This window comes from Drosophila rhopaloa, unplaced genomic scaffold (genome assembly GCF_018152115.1).
Source record: "Drosophila rhopaloa isolate 14029-0021.01 unplaced genomic scaffold, ASM1815211v1 contig_3, whole genome shotgun sequence".
Lineage (NCBI taxonomy): Eukaryota > Metazoa > Arthropoda > Insecta > Diptera > Drosophilidae > Drosophila > Drosophila rhopaloa.
Window position 1 is genome coordinate 8,555,686 of NW_025335123.1, and position 22,843 is coordinate 8,578,528.

General features: G+C 39.1%; 2 protein-coding genes and 1 long non-coding RNA gene across 3 annotated transcripts; 2 read left to right on the top strand and 1 right to left on the bottom strand.

The window, feature by feature from the left end:
* Positions 1-7,050: 7,050 nt before the first annotated feature.
* On the bottom strand, positions 7,051-9,232 carry LOC108046395 (mitochondrial carrier homolog 2). Its single transcript, XM_044461191.1, has one exon. The coding sequence runs from the start codon at positions 9,142-9,144 to the stop codon at positions 7,957-7,959; it is 1,188 nt and encodes a 395-aa protein (XP_044317126.1). The 5' UTR covers positions 9,145-9,232; the 3' UTR covers positions 7,051-7,956.
* Positions 9,233-14,563: 5,331 nt separating this feature from the next.
* LOC108046399 (mitochondrial import inner membrane translocase subunit Tim16) lies at positions 14,564-15,234 on the top strand. The gene has a single exon (XM_017126051.1). It carries the CDS (start codon positions 14,652-14,654, stop codon positions 15,078-15,080), a length of 429 nt encoding a protein of 142 aa, XP_016981540.1. The 5' UTR covers positions 14,564-14,651; the 3' UTR covers positions 15,081-15,234.
* Positions 15,235-15,778: 544 nt separating this feature from the next.
* On the top strand, positions 15,779-16,730 carry LOC108046401. The gene is made up of 4 exons (XR_001769381.2): positions 15,779-15,873; positions 15,933-16,355; positions 16,418-16,471; positions 16,531-16,730. It is a non-coding gene; the product is annotated as an uncharacterized LOC108046401 (long non-coding RNA).
* Positions 16,731-22,843: the final 6,113 nt, after the last annotated feature.

Here is a 22,843-nt window from a genome sequence, read left to right on the forward strand (position 1 = left end):
AGGCGTAAATTAAAGCATACTTTTTGGGGCAATATTCATTTTATTGAGTCAATATGGTTCAATAATTTAAACTTTAAAGTTATGTAATATTACCATGCTTTGTTCTAAGGAAAAATTAAAATAAAAATGTTATGGCTCTTAAAGTACGGAAACTTTTATTTACTATCAAACAAAATTTGAATTTGAACCTCAAGAGGTCAACTTATAAAAATATTCTTTTAAAGGCAGTATATTAATGGTTTCAAAGAATATAGATAAGCACTGACAAATTAAATCAATTTCATAAGTCACATTATCCATTGGTTTACATTACCTAATCGGTATTTTCCAACATTTCTAATTTAAAAAAAAATTAACATCCATTGAATTTAATGAATTAATGATATGATTTAAGATCCACATAATAAATTTAATGATGGCTAGGCATTGTCCTTTAAAACACAATCATAACATATTCAAATAATTTTATAACATATTTTAATTTTACTATTTATATATTACAAAATGTAGATATTATTTCTCGCCGTGTATGTGCCAGCACCTGTCTTCCCCTTCTGCCGGGTGTAATATTTGATTTTGATTGAAGTGCAGTCAGGCATGTGCGGCCAAGGAAAAATCGCACGAGACCTTCTGCCTGTTGCCTATTCAGGACCTGCCAGTCCCGAGACCTGAGTCCTGAGTCCTGAGTCCCGAGTCCGTAGTCCTCTGTCCGGAGTCCGCAGTCCGTAGTTGAAGACGAACGCATAATGAGTGCCAGGCAAAGCCGGAGAGACGGGCTGCAAAAAAATGCATTATAATGCCGCCTGCCAACCGACATGAACGTGAACGAACGCCTCCGGTTCCCGTCCCCCCGCGTCCTTCTGGGACTCCATTTAAGCTACGTGACTAACGGGCCAGGACTGCAGCCACAGATTCCAGGAAACTGGTTCGCAGAGCTCCCAGAAATGCGAATCGAATACGAATTGGATTGATTGATTTCTTAGAATTTAATATCTGAAATTCAACATTGAGCGTTTAGTAATATAATATTACCCAAAACATTTATCCCCTTTGCCACTTGCAAATCGTTTATAAGTTGAGAAGTATCCGCACATCCTAACTTCTCTCCTGACCTTCTTACATACATTTTTCGATAATTTTAAAATGGGAGAAAAATACCCAATATCGGACCAAAATAAAACAACAGAATTTGAATGGATATTGAACTTTAAGGTATATATAGTTTTTATAACTGTTTAATGTTTTTTAAAGTGTTTAAAGAAAAATATAACCCAATGTTTTAAAGGTATACTACTCTTATATAAATTTATAAGTTTCTATTTTGTAATATTCTTTTGTGCCAAAATCTTGTTGCCTAAAGGTATACAATTTAAAAATTATTTAAAAGGTTGTATAACTTCTAATTAATTGGATAAACGTAAAAGTAATAAAACAAATTGTGGACTTATCCACATAAAAATCGTTCAACGCCGAACATCACGATGAACTAGTTCCTCTAAGGATTCCACATAAAAATGGCGGCATCGGAACCCTTTGAAAAGTCATCTCGATGCGACCTGACAGGCATCCTGCGCCTGCCCCCAAAACACGTTGAGCTCCTTTCAGCCCGGGGCTAAGCCAGCTCAGACTTGAATTCGGACTGAGACCCGGAAAAGCCGGGAATATCGCACTCCCCCGCACCCCCCCCTCCCTCTCCTTCGATGGCTTCTGCTGCACTTCTTCAGCTTCGACTTTCTCCGCTTTTTCACGCCAGGCAATTTTATGGGCTGCATAAATCAGAGATGCCCTCCCCCACTCCCTCCCTCCCCCTTCCCCTTCCCCTCGCCAAGCCACCAAGTCGTCTGTGGGCGTGGCAGGCAATTTATACTTGACGACGTTATTATTTGGAGCCACCCGAAAACTATATTCGTATATATAGTTTAGGCCTTGGTAATTGCCGACACTCGCTTGCGCATGAAAATTTAAAACGCAACAAATGAAAGAAAATGTTTCGGTTTTTTCCCAAGATTTCTTTTTTTTCACCCTACACATTTCCAAGTGGCTTTCTGGTTTTGACTGCGAATTAAGGCAGGGGCGAAAGGAACAGGACCAGGACCAGGACGAGGACGAGGCCGGCTCTCTGGGCCACAATTTGTTTTGGCCCGTTTTTATTTGCCTGTCTGAGGCTGGCGCTGCGAAGAAAAAAAACATTTAGGCAACTTGGCCCTTTGAAGGCTCGTGGTCATAAATTCCGTTCTCACCACATTCTCCCTCCAGCCCATTCCATTGCCGCACTTCCTGCGAGTCCTGCGAGTCCTGCGTTTTTCATTTATTCGTTTTCCCTGCCGCTTTTTTGTTTGCCATTGGCAAGGGGCCGGTACAAACATTTTCGTCTGCCAAGGTGCAAAAAACTGTGGCGGCATCAAAAGTCAGCCAAGGCAGCTAAAAATTAAATTCCTTTAAGCCGAAGTCGAGCATTTAATGCTCTGTAATGTAAAAGGATCAGTTAAGGAGTAAAAACCTCGACCAAAATATTTAGCATTTCTTTTTCTTTTAGGAAAAAACAGTTTGCCAAAATATATTTACAAGAAACTCTTGTGATTTAAAATTTCCAAAAATATGCTGCATTATTTTGAACTTATCTAAGATTTTGTAAAACACACACAGTAAGCAAGTAAAGTGTTATAACTTGTTTTGGAAACTCTTCTTAAAAGAGTTATTGGTAGTTATATTTTGACTTTTAATACTCTTGCTCAAATCAATAGATTTGCCTAAAGCAAATCAGCAATACCGCGCTGCTATACCGCGCTGCTATATTGCCACAGACTGCATATTTTTGTTAAGAAGCTTCATTTTAGACGGCATGTCCTGGCAGAGAAAAGCCAAACAAAGCATATTTCTGGCATTGCCTTCTGACTTGACTTTGGCTTGGTCCTTCCTTTGGTTTTGGCCCCGTTTCTGGTCGCTTTTTTTGGGCCGGAGAAAGAGAGTGCGATAGAGGGAAATAAGGAATCTAAAATGATAATAAAATATTCATATTAATCTGCTTGGCTCATAAAATATTCAGCTGCGTAATTGTTGGCATTACGTTCGAGTCGAGATCCGGGGCAGCCAGCTATGACGACAGTCGTGCCGGGAGTGCCATCATCATCATCTCCCCGCCCGCAGAGGAAATGCCAAGCAAAATCTTACAAGTTTTGTAATTTACACCTGGCTGCCCACCTCATACTTTCCCCTTACAGACAACACAAAAAAACATCTCCGAAAATCAGCTTTAAGGGAAAAATCAGTGGGGAAAATGTGTCAAATGTGTGGGCAAAATAAACAAAGGGAATAATTCAACATGTTCTATTTTAATTCAAGGAAGAACGTTTATAGGTAAACTCTTATACGAAAATGACTACTATTAGTTGTTAGAAAAAAACACAATTATTATAGCACCTACTTGAAAGGCTGATAAAATATTTGGAATTATCAAAGAATAAAAGTTGTATACTAAGCCATTAATAATTTTATTCCTATAAAATAATATAGAATACATTAAGTTCCAAATGTTTTATATTAAAAATTAAAATTACAAATTACAAAGTTAATAGCTCTCAAAAATGTTAAATAATCAAATCTTAAATAATCAAATGTTAAATAATCAAAGAAATAAGAAATGTTTCAGGTTCTTTTATTTGCTACAAAAGATACAATTGTTTGCAGGTGCTTACACAATAAAAGCACATTTAAAAGCGGCTTTAAGGATAAACTCAGGGGATGGGATGAATAAGCAAAGGAAAAACGAGTAAGCCAAACCAATGCCAGTCATTGGCAATCCCATTAAGCTATTCATAATTGCTCATAATTTTGGTTGATTTCATTAGCATATGTAACATTTTAATTTGATGTGGGAAGCCGCCAGTCTCCCGCCCCGCCCCCTTTCACCTGTCCTTCCCCCAACACTCACACTCACACACACACACCCACCCACACACACATTCCGCACCCGCAAAACTCATATGCATAATCAATGGAGCCTCATTAACCTGTCGCTGTCTGGTGTGTTATTGTTGTTGCCTGTTAATTACGCAACCCATAAAATATATATTGCTTCTCATCGCGCTTTACATCAGAATGACGTCGATTAACACCTCATAAATGCGTGTGTGTCTGTGTAAGTGTGTGTAAAACCTGTTAATTGGTTTAACGTTATAAAATTGAAACCGCCGACGTTGTTGTCGGAAGTCGGAAGCCCATGTGGCGTATGCGTAATATATTTCTGAAACGCCGGAAACAGGTGACTTTCCCCACTATCTATCGAAATGGAAAACGTCCATGTTCCCAGCCCTGAAAACGTTTTAAATAAACCAAATATTTTTAAGGCACTTAAGGATGTATTAACAGTTTTTGTGAGGAAATTTTTTAAATCGACCTAAAAGGTATCACAAAAATAAAATAATAATATTCATTATAATATAAAGCTGTAAATGTTTACCAACTAATAATAAAACTAATTTACAGAAATACCTTATACCTGTTTTGATAAATAAAAAACCAATACCTATAAAACCTCCTCATATTTTTCAATGAGATTTCATTTAGTGGAACATAGCTGACCATTAATATTAATATGTTACCAATAATGGCAACACAATATAACACAGGCAGAGGCAAAAGGACCGCACAAATGCATTTAGTGGTTTGTGTTAATTATGACATTTACCCTGCAATTTTGCTATTCCCGCCCTTAGAACTCAGTCAATATTAATTTATATCGCTTTCGAAACGGATACGGATACCAATATACGAAAACTGGCCCAGATGTGGCTTTAATTTGATCTGATTCCGACAATAATTCATAATTGACTTAATAATGGACTCGATATTAATGTTAATTAAGCCCGAACGCACGCCAATTAGTTTTGGGCCCAGAAACTGGCAGCTTTGCCAATTGAAACCAAGACTAAGCACCAAGTTATCCAGGCAAATAAATGTATGACTTTGTTCAGCATTTCCGCTACGCATAGACACAGATGAACAAAAATTGAAACATGAAATTGTTGAGCCTGAGACTTCGGCAAGATGTGCGAGGGTTGTGCGACAACATTGGCAACTTTAGTACAAATTATTATCCCTTTATTTATTTTCATAAAATTAGAGGAGAGATTGTTGTGTGAAATACGAATTTTGAACGTTTTTTGGTTTTAATTTGCCCAAAAGGCACCCACAACTAAAAGACTGCTTGGCTGAGTTAAAAATAAAATAAAGATTTAAGCTAATTGTTGCACTTTTGAAAATGAGACAAAAATTAGTATGGACTAAAGACCATTTAATTGGAAATTGAATAACAAGTTCAACGAACCTCAATATTTTAACCATTATATCCCAAGGCATTGGTCAAAGATGCACAACAAAATTGTGGGTCCCAGTTGAAAAATGGACTGTTAAAAAGCACAACCAAATAGTCTGGATTAGGCCCTCGCTTTTCGACTGACCATCTGACTCTGTCAAAACTGGCCGCCCAAAATGCCGCCTCCTTTATCCCAGTCATCGTATCTTTATGAAGCTGAAGACAAAATTGTGTTGCATCGTTAGTCTAATTGCATTTTGCCAGGCGACAGTAACAACAGATTCGTGTTCTGTTCAACAGTTGCCCCGACACACATGAGGACATATGCATATCGAATATATATGTACATATATATATCCAAATATATATATACAGCTATGCAGGCATGCGTGAATGTTGCAAGAATCAAGGCAGCCTGGCAGCAGGACACGTATTTCTCGTCCTGCGAAGGCTGATGGCATTTTTTGGTTATTAAGACGATACGACTTGGATTCACTGCACTGTCATCGTCACACACACACATACACACACTGGAACACCAAAAGCCACACACACATACTCACGTAATAACTAGTAATTTTGCAACGTTTATGGAAGATGGAGGAGGTCCAACTTTTGACTCTTGATTTCTCTGGCCCAAATGAACCTGACCAACTCACAACAGCAACAACCGAGCATAACTGGCATTTAGAAAATCGATTAGGACTTGTCAATCGACAAAGGGATACCCTGTGAGAGGATCATTCAGAGATCTTCATTTGATATCTATATTGTATTGAAAAAAAATCTATATGTATAACAATTTTTAATTTTCATAAACAATTTAAGCTCTTTTATACTTAATTCTATATTCAATTCTCTGGTAGATCAGCCTAAATTCAGTTGATTTTACGATTAGATATTTTGGAATTTAATGAAAACTTAGGGTTACTTGAAGAGCCCCCAGAATCTGATTTTAAAACTGTGTCTTGCTTTCAGAGAATCCATCTTCCAAATGCTACCCTTTTGCCAACCGAAGTGTGGCCCGCAAATGTGTCGCATTCAAATGAACCAAAACTGAATTGTGTCTGAGCCATAGCCCCCCGCACCTCTGTCACCACGCCCCCTTTTTTGCACCGCCCCCTTTCCGCACGCCACTGGCCACTGAAATCCTGTTGGCACATTTCGTTGTAGATTTTTGATATTTTCATTACGTGCATCTGCCAGTTACGCCTCATTGTGTGGGTGTACAACTACCAGTGTATATTTGTATACATGGGTCGGGGGTTAAGGAGTGCATAGATTGTCGTACTTGTGTCCTGGCCTTGGTTAGTTCCATTCTAGCCGGATTTCAGTCGCTTAATCTCTGCTGACATTTGGTGAAACAGCAGCAGCAGTGAAAAGAGACATCTAAAGAGCGGCCCTGCTGTTTTACAAGCTTATGAATGCGAAAACAACAAGAGGATGTGCACATCTACAACTCAACTGGGCTCCTTTCTTCTGCAAGACATCCTCATCATCCGCATCCATCTGAGCTCTCATAGGCCAAATATGTGGGGTTCAACAATTGCACTGAAAGTCCCTATTCAGCTATTTCCCTAATATGTACTCACTGCTATATTAACATTGAATTATGCAAATTCAATATAGTCCAAAAGCAATTCAACTAACTAACTGACAGCTCAACCTGCAACGGAGTTTCTTCTCCAAAACACAAACGAAAAGGTTCCTTTTACGGAATTTATTACTTCCACCGTTCTAAATCACAATTATAGAATAACGACAAATTTCTCTCGACATTTTATCGAAAGTTTAGCAATCGAGCAGCACATGATCGATGATCGTCTTGGGTGCTGTAGTTTCTGCTCTCCGTTCTCCAGTCTCTGCCTCATTATTTGCCACATATATTTTTTTCACTTCACTTCACCTCTTGCAATCGCCACCACTCCACAACCATTCTTATTATTATCTTGACTATTTCTTTCCTTTCATATCTTGAAAGGAAAACGTTTAAAATTCTTTATCATTATTTATTTGTTGTATTATTTCCTATTTTCCGTTTTTTTTAGACTAGAAAAGAATTCCCCCTTCTGCAGGATCTTTAATTGTAAAACTCCAATTTCTTCACTCTCCAGCTATTTCACTTTTCAGTATTTTTACTCTAAATTTTCTTCACTTACAAGTATTTCGAAATTTTCTTAACTGTACATACTCTTTAATTTTAAGCATCAGCACTCTACAGTTTAATCTTCTTTCAGTTTTTTCACTCCTTAATATCATCCTCTTTAGTTCCTTTAGTCTTCAGTTCATCAGTTGACTACTTTCTACCCTCCTCAGTTTCTTCACTCCTACCTTTCTTCCTTCTTCAGTGTTCTGCTATCCACATTCTTCCTTCTTAAGATGCTTTACTCTCCACTTTTTTCCCTATTCAGTTGCTTCACTCTCCACTTTCTTGCCTTTTCAGTTTCTTCACTCTTCAATTTCCGTACTTTCTCTTTACTTCACATTACTCTTTTCGCTCCACTTCAAACTCTCCTCCTTTCAATTTCCGTATCTTGTACCTTCGATTTCTGAGCTCTTTGTCTCCACTCCTCAACTCTTCATTCTCTTAGCTTCTCGACTCTCTTTTTTTATACCTCCCCCCTCCTTTGCTCCTCCAAAGTTCATAGCATTAGGCCATCCTGACGTCGCCGCAACTGGATCCTGGGCACCGTGCGCCAGAAGAGAATGGCCCCCCGATTGTGGCCCCCGCGGGCGTAGAGATCCGTGAGGCAGTCGGCCCAGTGGTTGTAGAGCGGCATGCTCGGCGGCTCGCAGGCGGCGAGTGGTGCTCCCGTGACCGCCATGCAGGCGGAGGTCACCTCCAGGGGATACATCAGCAGGCTGGCCAGCATCTGGATGATCACGGCATTGTACTGCTGCTGGTTCCGGCTCATCGGCAGGAGTCGCTGGCACAGGTGGCTCACACAGCTAGTAACGGCCAGGACGGCCCACTCGCCCAGGAGGCGTGGCACAATGCCAGCGAACAGTCCCGCATATCCTTCGCTCTTCAACAGCACCATCAGGCTGGCCAGGACTCCCTCGTAGACGCGTTCGCGACCCACAAACTGGGCTATCTGGCGCACCATCACCACATAAAAGGGTTGCGACAGCGCCACTGCGGTGGCCAAGCGGATGCTGTCCCTCGTCAGGTTCCACCAGAACTCCTTCAGGCTGAGCTCCTCCTTGGCACCCCGCTTGTAGGGACCGAAGTGCAGGACGGCCAGCAGGACATCGCCGAGCAGGAAGTCCACCGTGCAGGCGGCCAGGCGAGCGGTTAGGCCACGATACGCGCCCAAATAGCCATCCACCTGCTGGATGTGCTGCACATACCGGTGGACGCCGGGCAGGAAGAGGCGGGGTCGTCGATGGAACAGCGCCAGGTGGAAGGGCCGCGCCTGGAGCGGCTCGTGGCCAAGCTGGATCAGGACCTTGGCAAACTCGTAGGGATACAGGAGAGCATTGTAGCCCAGGCGCAGGCAAAAGCGCACCACTTGATTGGGTCTCCCGTGATCGGTGGATTTCGATAGCGATGTGGATGTGGTTGTAGTTGTAGATGTGGCCAGGGATAAGGAAGGCGATCCCCGGCAGTGGACCACCCGATCCCGACCAGCTTGCTGCTGGCTAGGAGGCCTCATCGAGCGGGGTGACTCCACGGGTGACTCAGCCACCGGTTCGGTCCTCTGACCTTGACGTTGCACCACCACGGTGGGGCGACGCATCAGGGCACTATTGTCCGCATCGCCACCACCCAATCCCAATCTGAATCCCGCTGCCTGGGCATCGCGACGATTGTACTCCATGTGGGCCATTGTCGATTCCTTTCCGCTATGTCCTCTGTCACTTCGCCAAAAGCCAACAAAACTCGAATTTAGTCGAACGAATGGATGATCTAACCGAATTCCCTTTTAGTTGGAAAAATAATGCTTATCGATGAGCGAACTTTGGCATATAGGCGTTACATTTGAAATTTATGTCGAGGTCTGCTGGATTTTCATATATTTAATAATAGCAAACTATAATTCCAAATATTGAAGTCTCAAAAGAACATAATAATTAAAAAGCAAACTTTTGACTAAAATGATGGTACCCTCTGCAAGTGTATTAAAATGACAAAAATCAACCCAAAAATACATACCATGATTTAAACGCAGATTTTTAGAGACCCAATTAATTAGAAGAAAAGTTATGGGCTTAGAAGTACAGGTTTTAGGTAACTTTTCTCCAACGCCAATTTTTCGAAATTTGAAAAGGTTTAAATTCAGAAGTTTAGAGAATTAAACCACAATCATTTAAATCGGAAAGCAAAGTATATAAATACTTTATAGGGCCGGAATTGTGCCCTCCAATGCGTTGCTAAACTCTCGAGTGAAATTATAATACCATATGCAAGAGTATACAAAATTATAAATCAAAATGAAAATAATACGTTTCAGGATTTATTCGAAAATTACTCATACGACAAGTAATCCCCTGCTGAAATGTTTGTTCTACAAAAATAAAAAACTGTGCAATACAATTAATATGTAGCCAAAAAATATTTTAAAAATTGAATAAACTAAAAAGAATTAAATAATAGTTAGCAAAAAGCATTTTAAAAAATTTAAATGATACATTTATTACATATTGATAAAAGTTATAGTAAAATTACTTGTACGACATGTGTTCCACATTTCTTATACAAATGTGTGGCGCATGTTTATTTATAGTACAAGTGCGAATAACTATTGATAATATTAACTTATGTATTTGCAAGTAGTTACAATAGAAAGTGTCTTTATTTTTGTTTTATCCTAATGTTAGCCATTAAACTTTAATATTACACATTTCTTTTAAAGAAGACCTTAAAAAAGGAATTAAAATGAACTCATTAGCGATGCTTTATTGGATTCCATTCCCTCGATTCGTACCCCAACTTGCCCCAACTTCTTCTCCACTTGATAACAAATCCGGAAAATGGCAGCCCACTCCCTTTTTGAAGGGGGAAGCCCCTGCCGACGGCTCTCACTTACTTTTGCAACATGAAATTTCAATTAGGCTGACCCCGCAGCCGTTTTCTGTTTTTCTGGTCAATTAAATGCAACCATATTGGCGACTCCTGCACTCCGCATCCCAATCTCCAATTGATTGCATTTTATTTTTTCGAAATCCCTTAAATTCTAGTACCGAAGTCGAGAAAATACACACACATGTTGAAAATCAGAGAAGAGAGGCTATTAGCATCAATATTAATAACTGGCAATTAAAAGAAGCTTTGCAACAATAAGGCAGAAAATCGCTTTACAAATATTAAAAGGAATTATATCTTTGGACAATCATATTCATTTTTAAAATTTAAAAAGCATTTCTACCCTAAAGTTCAAACAGTTTTTTTTTACCCATCAAACGACCTTGAATTCGGCCAAGAGTAATTACCCCACTGCATATCATTATTTGATGACCCACAGCAATTTTCCACTTACTTAGATAGTCCGGAGCTCTGTTGAGTCAGTTGGGTTCCGTCTCTGGAGCATGGAAACCAATCACACAACCCAGTGCCCAATCGCACCCCCACCCTTAACCCATTCCCAGCCTTAACCCCCCAATGGCAATCGCATGCAATCCATTCTGACCAAGCGACCGAAAGCAAATGCAACTTATGCGACACGCACAGTTGATTAACAATGTCGCAATTTTTGAACCGAACCAACGTCGAAAATCTCTCCGACCCATGGCTAAAATACACGTAGAAAAAAACAAACACATATCAATTGCAATTAGTAATTTCAATCTTTCATTATCATCCGATAAAATTGAAAATTTTATTTATTAAAATGTAAGACAGTAATAAACAGTAATAACAATACCAATAATAAACTTGCTAATTAAATTAAATATTTTCATTAATAAATTAAAATGTATTTTGGAGAATTTGTGTTTTTAAAGCAATCATTTTTGGAAACTAATATATCAAAATTGTAAGTATTATTTCCTGTGTAGCCCCACCCACTGAACCACTAGATTACCCCCCGGCCCCCCTCCACCTATCCGCCACACACACTGGCACGATTATTGCACATCACTAATTAGTGATGTGTGCGACGCATCGCGCCTAAAATTTCTGACCATCAAAGGGGGGAGTAGGGGAAGTGGGTGGCAAAGGGATGGGGATCCAAGGTGGGTGGTGGGTGGTGGGCGGTGTATGCCTGGGGGTGGACTGGCCGTTGGCAGAGCGAGACCTGACGTTGACATTCCTCTAACAGTGAAATTGTTTTCCAAATCCTAAGCTTGCATGCTAGCCACAAGCAACAACAGCAAGCATCATCGCAAAGGGAGTGGTGGTGGTGGAGGCGGTGGTGCCAGTGGGTGGATGAGTGGGTGCCGAGTGGGTGGTTGTATAGATGAATGGGTGGTGGGGTAACCACCAACGGCAGCAGCGAATGAATGGCAATGAATGCGACACTGGACGGCAGACAGCAGGCAGGAGCATTTTCAGCACCATGGCCATGGCCATGCTTCACCGATGGCCACCACCCACTCACCACCCACTCACCCACCGCCCACTTACCAACACTACCGCGCTGCAGAGGATCCCACGTTGCGCGTGTGGTAAATAGTGAACTGTTCGCATTTTCCCTGACTCCCTCGCTTTGGTTGCTGCAGTTCTCTAACAGAAAGGGAACATCTCCAAATATAATTTGAAAATTTTAATTTTGGAAAAAAAGTAATTTAATTACATACATTACAAAATTAATAATTTACATGTTTAAGTACAAAATTTGGCATTTTAGGAATAATTAGCTTACTAGGAATATTAAGAGGCTAACAAGCTGATTTCCACAAGCTAATTTTATTTCACAAGTAATATAAAACTATTATTTACTTATAATTGTAAAATAGCAATTATAATTTTTTTATTTTTAAAAAATCTAGCAACACTTTAAAAAAACCCATACGATATATTAATTGAAAACTTTTTTAAATATATATTTATAATCGAATCGATAGAAAATCTATCAAAATACATTTATTTAATTCAAAACACAGTGAATTAGACAGTTCTACTTGCTGTCCAACAATTTGACAACTTCTTGTTGCATTTGCACTTAAACCATTTTTTTGGAAGAGTAGTGGACAACGCTGCTGTCTGGGGATTAATACTGCCGGATGCAGTGCGGAAATCAAAATGCTATGGCGGCCAGCCATCGGACACAAATGACGAGCGGATGGAGCCCGCTACCGAGTGCCATTCCCGAAAAAAAACACACACCCGGAAAAAACCCCAAACGATTCGGAATCAAAATGGAACTGGGAATGGGAATCGGAATCGGACGAGGTTTCGGGGGCGGTAACAGCAGTTTAAATGGCAACTAATCGCAAAAGGCAGTTGCTCCAAGCTCTTGTGCAGGGGAAAAAATACTTTAGTGTCTAGGTCTACTTTGAAAATATTCTTAATATTATTTTGTATGAAAATGTGAATTTTTTATCCACATTATTTTGACACCAACATTTACCAGAAAAATGTCTTTATTATATTTAAACTTATAAAATGTTTTTTTTATATTATAACTAACTTGACTTTCAAAAAATTAATTGGTGCAATTTTTCAATAAAATAATTGGATCGGATTTTTCTTAAATTTCTACAATTTGGTTGAAAGAGATTTCGGTGTTAAAAAAAAAGCATGTTCAAGTACAGATTTTTTTTTTCGTGTGGCAGAGCGCATCGGACATTGCCACGTTTGGATAGCTATGTGGAGGTGTTTGCATAATGAATGAGCCCCAACCAGCGGCAACAACAGCCGCTGACCATCAACTGCGGCTCTCGAATTGGAAAAGCGGGTGGAAAATGGGGGAAAATGGGGAGAGAGCAGACTTGGTCTCACGCACAAGACAATGAAATCAAACGACAAACGCAAATGTGATCAATTACAGTTTGTGAATTTTAACAGCAAATGGCCAGAATACCATTGTTGTGCATTTGCGGTGGGGATGGTGACTCTGGCCAGCCAGAGTTGCCAGCTCTATCTTTGCAGCCGCATGGAAATGTGCCCGGAGTTCCGGCCAACCCAGTGAAGGGCACGGCAACAAGTCATTATTGTAATTATGTTAATATTCACCAGTCCTTATCCACTCGCAGGACATCCCGGGGAGAGCGTACGTGTCCCGGGAAAATAAGACTGTGACAGCCAGGCGACTGGAGACTAGACTGCTTGATGGCCTGGCCATAAGGGCGGAAGTCAGTCAATTTGCGTATAATTTGTTTATGAGCTTCGCACACACACACACACGCACCGGCAAAAACGCCTCCAGAACGGATACGGAAGCTGGAAATCTGAGCAAGGAAACGTTTTGATTTCATTCATTCTACAAGAACAGCGCTGGTCAGAGTAATAGTAAAATATTTGAACATATAATTAAGAATGAGTTTAATAATTACTTTCCAATTTGAAGCGATACCTATTTATTTTTTTATTAACTTTTTACTCCTTTCTTAAATAATCAAAGTTAATGGTCTTAAAATAGAAATCAATAAATTAGCTATTGAGCTCCCGAATAAACTCTTTTAAAAATGTTACGAATTGGTATAAATTGAATTATATTATTAGTTTCTATTTGTTATCCTATTCATATAATTGAAGAAACGATTTATTGACAAAGGTGGTTATTTTCTTGACCGCAGCTGTGCAGTTCTGAGCTTTTGACACAGTCATTGCTTGGAATTTTTAAACACTTGACTGAGTCTGGAGTTTATCAAGTTTGGTGCCATGTGGAAAAGTGTATTAAAAATGAAAACATCAGTTTAGGCATTTAAATCAAACCAAATACAGTCCAAACTGAAAAGCTTTAATAACAATTTATACGAATTCAAGAGAGAAAAGCTTAGAATATTTGGTTAAATGGAAATTGAGAGCTCTCAAAAACTATATTATTTGCATAAAGTGAATAAATTTTTGATAAAATGTGGTAAGACATAAGCAAATATATTGGAAATCAATAGATATATTTAAAGATATAGATATTCAAAATGTGTGTCAATTTTAAGAAGGAAAATACCAAAAGAAATTTTTTGGAAAAAATGCATTTTAAAGCTTTAAATTATACCACGAATAATTTAATCTTTATTATATTATTATTAACTATCTTGTATCTTGTTAAAAGGTAAGTAAGAGTAAGGTTTTTTTCCAAAGTACATATTTTCTCACATAGCTTTTGAATGTCAGTCATATTTGGAAGTAGCTGTCGAGTGGATTCCTATTTCTATTTCTTATTATGTTCAGGTTCTGATTTCGGAGATCTTTACACAATTGCGAGCAAAATTTCATATAGGCAAGCAGGCAATGGCAAGGTACCTAGCACAGATCATTTACTTGGGAGCCCAGGTGGTTGGGCGGGCGCTGGTGAAGACGATGCGCCAGGAGATCGAGGCCTGCCAGGAGGCGGCCCGGCTCCAGGAGACACTCCGGGCCAACGAGCCCAGCGGCAGGGATGTGGCGGTCAAGGGGATGACCCTGCTGGAGGCCCAGCAGATCCTCAATGTGAAGGATCTGAGTGACCGCCAGGCGATCGAGGCCCACTACCAGCATTTGTTCCGGGCGAACGAGAAACCCTCCGGCGGCACCTTCTACATCCAGTCGAAGGTCTTTCGGGCCAAGGAGCGGATCGACCAGGAGCTGGCCAAGCTGGAGGAACGGACCCGTTCCGCATCACCTACAGCCCGATTGCAGTCCCAATTCCAGACCAAAGAGCCAGACCACAAGTGCCGGTGATCATTCCCAGTCATATTTCCGGCCTGGCTTCTTCATGGTGTGCAATCGATCTGTCCTGTGATGTTAGTTAATAAATTCTCTTCGAATCCCTAATACATGTATATATTTAAATTGTAAAATAACTATATTAAATGAGCAACATAACAGCCTACAATTGTTTGATCTATTATTGATTATTAAATGGGAAACAGGTTAGCAACAATTTTTGAACTTTTAACTATTATTATTATTTTACTTATCCGCTGGTAATATTTTTAATCTTACCACTTACCACTCAAAAATAATATTTATTTGTTCTTTCAAACCGCATATTATCTAAACTTGCCATTAATATTAATGTTTTTTTAAACATGCTATTAATATTTATTTGTACTTTCCACCCACTTATTAATTCAAGCTTGCTATTATTATATATTATTTCCATAAGTTACCTGATTTCAATAGTAATTATGATCATTTTTAAACATTAACCCATTCGTCATCTTAAACTTGCCGTTGATATTTATCTGCACTTTCCACCTACTTATTATCTTAAGCTTTCCATTAATATTTATTAAGTCTTTTAATTAACTGATTTAAATTGTATAGGTGAAAAACAGGTAAGTCTAGTGAGCCATGAAAATCCCCAAGTTGGCCATGACATAAGCTGTCATATCGAATTTTTTGATTTTGATCGACCTAAGGGCCTGAGCCCCAAATATTTTTAGTTTCGCTTGTAGTCTCATCGGGGTAACAGCTCTCGGCCTAAGGTAAAAATTCAAATTTTCATTCAAATTTTTTTTGTGATTTACGGGTAAGAATAAACCGTTCACTTTTTGTAAGTTCTGGTCTAACACAAAATAAGTATTTTAGAAATGTTTTTAGGGTCGGCAAAACGCATTTACCTGTAGAATAGCCCCTGGATTTAATGTAACGAGTCCTAAGCTAAATTCTAATACACAGTGAAAATAGACAACACTACACTAAAAAAAAATGTAAAAAAAAAACGACACGCACGCAGACACATTATACAACTACATACCTACAAGAAACACTAACGAATTTATAGGCGGCCATAACTCAAGATACCGATTGATGATGAGTAAATGCACGAATCGTTTACTATGACTTTATTCAAATTAATATACTGACGTGGGAACTGTAACATACACATACACAAGTTGGATATGCTATTTTAACACAAAACAAGTAATCGCTTCATGACATATCGCCAATTCAAATTACAATTAAGGATACAACAACTCGGAGACGCGCAACATTAATCGCATTGTAACAGTAAGTTATCCGTTTTAACAACGATATTGACCAACGATATATATTTTTGATCTTCTTTCCAGCTTCGGAATAGATGTCAACAGATTTAGGACTTCGTTCGTTATCCAGAGGAATGGGTTGGTATTACGCTGCATGAATCTGGCAAGAATTGCTCTGAAATACCCTCACTTTGCAGCTATTCCAGGTATTTCACTCTCTACTGGGGGCTGCGCGATTGTGGTTGGTGTATTTACAGGAGATTCATAACGTTAATGACTAGATGTGTGGTAGTTCAACAGAATACTCTATTGTACACGATTTTACTTGGAAAAATGTTGGTCTATGTTGTCCATAGAAAGAAGAAAATAAACTTATAGAAACTTTTTTTAAATTAAATATGGTTTTGTTATTTTATTTACTTTCATGCTTAGCTTATACATAGTTTAGCATACATAAGCAACAACACAAAATAAATGCCATTTTTGGGCAATGTAACATTTATCAAGCTGCTTACCACAACTACTAAGTGCTCGTAATTCCCTGGCTCTACTTTAAACATAATTTCATATTTAAATATTTATTTTTACTATTTTCCTACGCATTTAAAAATCAAAAGAGCAACAATTTACATTCAAATGGCGTTTAATATCTGTTCGGGACATGTCATTGATCTCTATAATGAGGCACGTTTTACCAAAGCAAAAGTTCGCCCATTCACACACATGCATATTGTATTATGGCAATTTTCAATTTGTGTGTGCATTTAAAATGCAATTTTCCCAGCCAAAGCGAGAGGTGTGGCTCAATAAAATTCAAGTGATTTATTTATACGCATTGTTGGACGAGCGGCGAGGGGGACGAAGGGCGGCGGTTCAGCTGGCCAACTCTTAATAAAAACAATTAAGCCAAATTGGCCACAATTGTAGTCAAAAATGAAATAAAAACCCAAATAAATTGAAACCGAAAACGGAAACGGAAAACAGCTGAATAAAAAAGAACGAACACACAAGTTGATCAAGATGGCGGAAAATGAGTGGTGCAAGTGGAAAAGTGTGTGATGGTGCAAAAAAGGCGAGCACTTAAGTGGAAATGCAGTCGAGTGTCGTCATCATCATCAAGGGGCATCGCAGCAAACTTTCACACAAGTGCGGAAAATCGAGAAGGGTGACACTTCTACAGGTAGAAAAAATATGGAACAAAGAATCGTATTAGCCTTAAATATTTCGTAGAGTGTCCATTAAAATTGATAATTGAATGCTTAGTTATTAGTCGGTCTCTTGAAATAAAGAATAATATCGTACATTTCCCACCGATCTTATATACATATTTATTTTAGAGCACTAAAGGTGTTACTTTCAAAAGAATTACATTTTTGGATTACTTATTTAGAGTTATAAATTTTAATTTTATAATCATTACTCTTTTTATAAAAAGAACACACTTTTATTTAACTTTTATATATTATTTAATAAATATTTTAAAATGCTTAATACTATGATTTTCTTTCTCTGCACTTGCAGATATTGGCAGCAGTGCAGCAACAAATGATGAGCAGCAAAGTCGACGATGCGATTTGCGTTCGTCTTAGCCGCTCTTGTGTTTTTTATGCGCTCTTTTTAACTTCTTAGTATGGAAAAACTATTCAAGTCTAATGGCACGAAAGAGAATAATGACGCACAATACACTTCGACAGTTTAAGCGGATTCACATGATTACAACCAAGTGGAGAGAGGAGAAAGTCGAGCGGAGAAAGCCGAGAAAGGAGTGCGAGCCGTAAGTAATGATGTCTGTCGATGTTTGCAGAAACTTGTTAACCATTTGAAGGCGACAAATGTCGAAAGCATTAGACATAGTTATAAGGGAACAGTGGGAGAGGCTTAAAAGCCGCTCACTAAATTATATAAAAGACCTTACCGATGTAAATTTCCCCAATGACATACAAAGTTTTAACTGTTTTGAAATTAACGATTGTATAAAGTTTAAAATAACTAAATAAAAAATACTTTATAAAAGTAATTTCATTACTTCTATTATAAGAGTTTTAAAAACATCAAAAATCACGTTCAATTTAAAAATCCCAATACATATGTTACTTTCTAATTGAAAAACTATGTTATTACAATAAAATTGAATTAAATATTTCTCATTCATGATTTAAAAATAAAACTTGTAACTGTTACGTTCCGTGAAAAATTAGCCAAATATCAGCTTATTCTTGGTTTTGATAAACAAAAAATATCTTCCAAAATTTGTTTTACTTTTTTTAAAACCAATTAGGGCGAAAGGAGCGTGCTTAAAAATTCAAAATTGAGAAAAAATTAGTTTACTCTTAATATTTTGTACTTTAAAAGCATAACGCGATTTGAACTTAAACTAAACTGCAATAGAGAACAATATGAATCCCCTTTTCTTGTAAGGAAATTATTTTTAATACATTATCTCTGTTCGCCAAACGTCTATCTGTACCCACTGTGCCTGTCCTTAGATTCAGGATCCAGGCTGCAGGATCTGGCTCAACTTAAGCTGCCGTGGAGCAGTTGAACAAATGGCCAAAGATAATGCATCCCCGGAGGGGCGTGGCAGGTGCCCATGGGAGTTGCTAGTTTTCCCAAATTTATGGCTTTTAATTGCGTATATTTGACAGGAGGTGAGAGGCGCATTCATGGGCGATAAGTCAGAACACAATTCGATTGCCCAATAAAGTTGCTGGTTAGGTGGGAAAATAAAAATGTCGGGAAGTGAATACATACGAATATTGCATTGCGGCTTGAGGGCGGGATAAAAATGCCAGGCATGTACAATATGTGTCTCTCTGATTTCCTAATTCAATTATTATTCAAATCATATAATTTCATCTTTATGGCACGCACCAACTGTGCTGGCGGTGGCGGTGGCAACCCTGGCAGCATGCAATAATCACATTACGTATACGACCGCAGGACCGTGCATATAAACTACATGGCGAAGTGGGGAATGTCTGGAGTGGGCCAAATCCAATTTCCCGCTGCGCAAATGAAAGTTGTCAGCTTCATTCCTTTATTATGCCATTTCTTCGCGACGCTTTGTCTACGGCTTATCCTTCATTTGCCTGCATTTATTTTATTTTGCATATTAATATTGTTAAAAGCGAGCCGCCCGTTGAGCTCCACAAAATTAGCCCGCCATTCATGCCGCATTCCGGCCATGTTCATGCCATCTTGTGTGGTTGTGAATGTGGATGGGCAGCGTCTGTCGGTCGGTGAAAGTGGGAGTGGGAGTGGGAGTGGGAGAAAGCAGGAGAAAGCGGGCACGGAGGCCATATCAATTTACCCACCGGAAGGCACGCAGCAGCAACATCAGTGGCAACAAAAGAATGCGACCCGATTCTCGGCGGGAGTTCAAAAATCGTAAACATATCCCACCGTGGGTGTGGATATCCCATGAATACATTACAGGAAAAGCTCACAAATTGCAGACTATTCAAACATTACAACAAATTATTACCCCACTTTGGTAAGACTCAACAGTATCCAAATATATTTTAGGTTTACAACGAATGTTCTTTATCTTAAAAGTTTAATACTTTTAGAAGTAAATTTTAATTGAAATTTATAGGAATGTGTATATATAATTATAAAACATAAACATAACAGTTCTATAACGTGTTTTGCTTACTTTATTATAAATATTATTTTGAAAAATGTTCTTCCTTTGTGTTCATATTGTTAAAAACTATTGCATTTTCTTTATTCCAAATATTTATTCGTCTGCCAGTTATTTATTTTCGGTGGATATTTATTTTAAAAGTTGTAATGAGCTGTAAATTTCACTGTAGCTATATAATATGAATGCGTTTGTCCGTTTGTATGCACTTATTAATGCGTATTCATTGTCACATCCGGCACGAGGAAATTATATTCCTCACCGGTCGTCTGATCCTGGCGGCCCCAACCTTCGCGTTTAAACCCCCCCTCCCCCCTCACACACACACACACAGGCACACACACACAATCATCGACTCATTCGACGGACTTGCCTTGCCTTGCGGAGAGCAGACGCTTTTCTTTTGTCGATTTAATTGAAATAATTGCAAAAATGCAAATTGAATGGACAACAGTTGACACAGGATATTAACCATGGACGATGGCCAGCAGCGCAGGAGTCGGAGCAGGATCCGGCGAAGGACATGCTCCCGCCGCGCAAGGAGCCTTAATGAGCTAACGAATGTACGCCGGATAATTGAGTGGAGACCACATGTGCAGCTGGCCGGGCGACCAGGTCGGGATCATTGACCTCCCTCGCGGATCGGGGCTGCACTCCTCCGGGGACTGACATTTAAATATATGTCGGGGCCGGGGCATAATACCTGCAAATTATGGCACTAGTTTGTAACGCAAAATGGGGTTGGTAGTAGTAGAAGTTTTCTACATTTTTATTTCATTGGCCTTGCTGCGTTTCCTGCCGACCTTCCTTTCAATTAATAGAAGAACCCATCAATATATAGTTATTTGTATTGCTTTCAACGGAAATCAAATGCTCTTTGGTAATCGTAAGGTTTAAAGTTTCTTCATATAATTACATTTGTGTAGCAAATATATTTTAAAATGCTTAAAATCAGACACTTAAGGCAGGAAAGTCAGGAAATACTTTTGTTTATAAGGGATGACTTTTAAATTTAAAAAGGTTTATTCTGGATATTTTTCATTTCCTATATGATATTTGATAATTAATAACCAGCTAGTTAAGGATTTAAGTCCTGAATGGAATGAATAAATATATAGGAATATAGTACTCTCATAAAAATACCAATATTGTTAAGATAATACTTACTTGTTAGACTTATTTGAAAATAATGTTATAGTCCTTATTTGTATTTTGAACTTTGTTTTTTGAGTGGAGTAACGATCTGCTGTATTTAAAGCTCAGCTAAATCCAGGGACTCCAGTGGCACCTCGGCAATCCGTAATGAGTGGCCAACATTGGCCACATTGTGCGGCAGTGGCTCCCGCTGCCCGTGGGCGTATCGTTCAGGGGGGCGTGTCCGGATGTGGCGGCTGTGGAATGAACTCTGTCCTAAGCCGCGTCCTCATCGAATGTTGCCGATGTCGATGTCGATGTCGATGATGTTGCTGTGTCTGGGCAACTTCCGTTGCAGCAACAATCCCTAAATGTGCGCGGGAGTCCCTTTATCCCGTCGGTGTATATGCGCCGTTGTCCTTTTATCCTTTGCGTGGGCGAGGCCGCAGGTTGCACCATAATTGTGTTGATTAGCTAATTAGATGTAATTTCGCGGCCGGAAATTGGCAGTTGCTGTAGTCGGGTAGCCATTAGTAGGACAATTTCTATTTCTAGAGCCCCTTCCATGCTAATTTTTAAGTGCAGCAGCAGCAGCAGCAGCAGCAGTTTGAGTGCGAGAGGATAATATCGTCATGAATATGTTTGTTTAGCGCGCAGCCATGTCTCGCCTTGAAGGGTTCCGCTCCATCAGATTCAGACTAGTCCGCCCAAGGGCGGTTGGGGGAGCCACGCCCCTGTCCCATCCATGATGGTGACGTAAAAGTCGCGCCATAAAAATTCATTGCCAAACGAGCCAAAGTATTGCCGCAGTGGATGAGGATGAGGATGTGGCAGTGGCAGTGGCAGTGGCAATTGCCCAGAGTAGTCCAGACTGAGCTGCAAAAAGCTGGGTAACGGATCTGAAAGTTGAGCTGAACCGCAAGACGCGACATTGGACGGTACCGCCATCGAGGCATCATTTATTTCGGCTTACATGGCGTATGAGTGATTTTTTATTGAAAAGTTCAGATTTTATATTTTTATTATTATTAATAATAGTTGTCTTAACATTTTAACAGGTCTTCTTGTCTTGTAAATCAATTGTTTAAGAAACATTTAAAATAAAAAGTAAAACAATATTTTAGGATTTTTTTTTTGGATGTAGTTTAGTTAACACGCTTTCAGCCCTTCAACAAAATTATGTTTATGTTGTAAACATTTTGCATGTAATTGTTTTCCACCAAACTGTAAATGTTCTTTGTAGAAATTTTATCTAAGCCTCTTTGTATTTTAAGAAAAAGACCGGCATGTGAATGATGCATAAAACCAAAAATAGGAAACATTTTATAAAAAAGGAATTGCACAAAGTTTTCTTCCCTTTTTCTTGCCTTTCTCCTGAACAGCGCAGCGTATTAAAGAGGTTTGGGGTGTGTGGAAAACGGAAAATGGAAAATGGAGATGGGGGAGTGGGAGGGGGAGGGCAGAAGCTAGATGGGATGTATCGCCTTCGACGCTGACTGCGACTGCTTCGAAAACGACATCGCAGGCAATGAGCTTAAGTTCAATACATTTACTTGAATTTCCAGCAAACGACAAGGACGAAGACGATGTCGTTGACTAGTTGGCTCCCAAGGATGAGTTGGAAAAGTGGAGGGCGCAGGATTGGGTGGCTGGAAAAGCTAGGACGTTGGCGAACAACACGGAGAGCAACAGTTTTTGTTATCAATTTAATTTAGTTTTTTAATATCATTGTA

Coding starts and splice junctions, on each gene's coding strand:
- LOC108046395 (XM_044461191.1), bottom strand. CDS start 9,144: ATGGCCCACATGGAGTACAATCGTCGCGATGCCCAGGCAGCGGGATTC.
- LOC108046399 (XM_017126051.1), top strand. CDS start 14,652: ATGGCAAGGTACCTAGCACAGATCATTTACTTGGGAGCCCAGGTGGTT.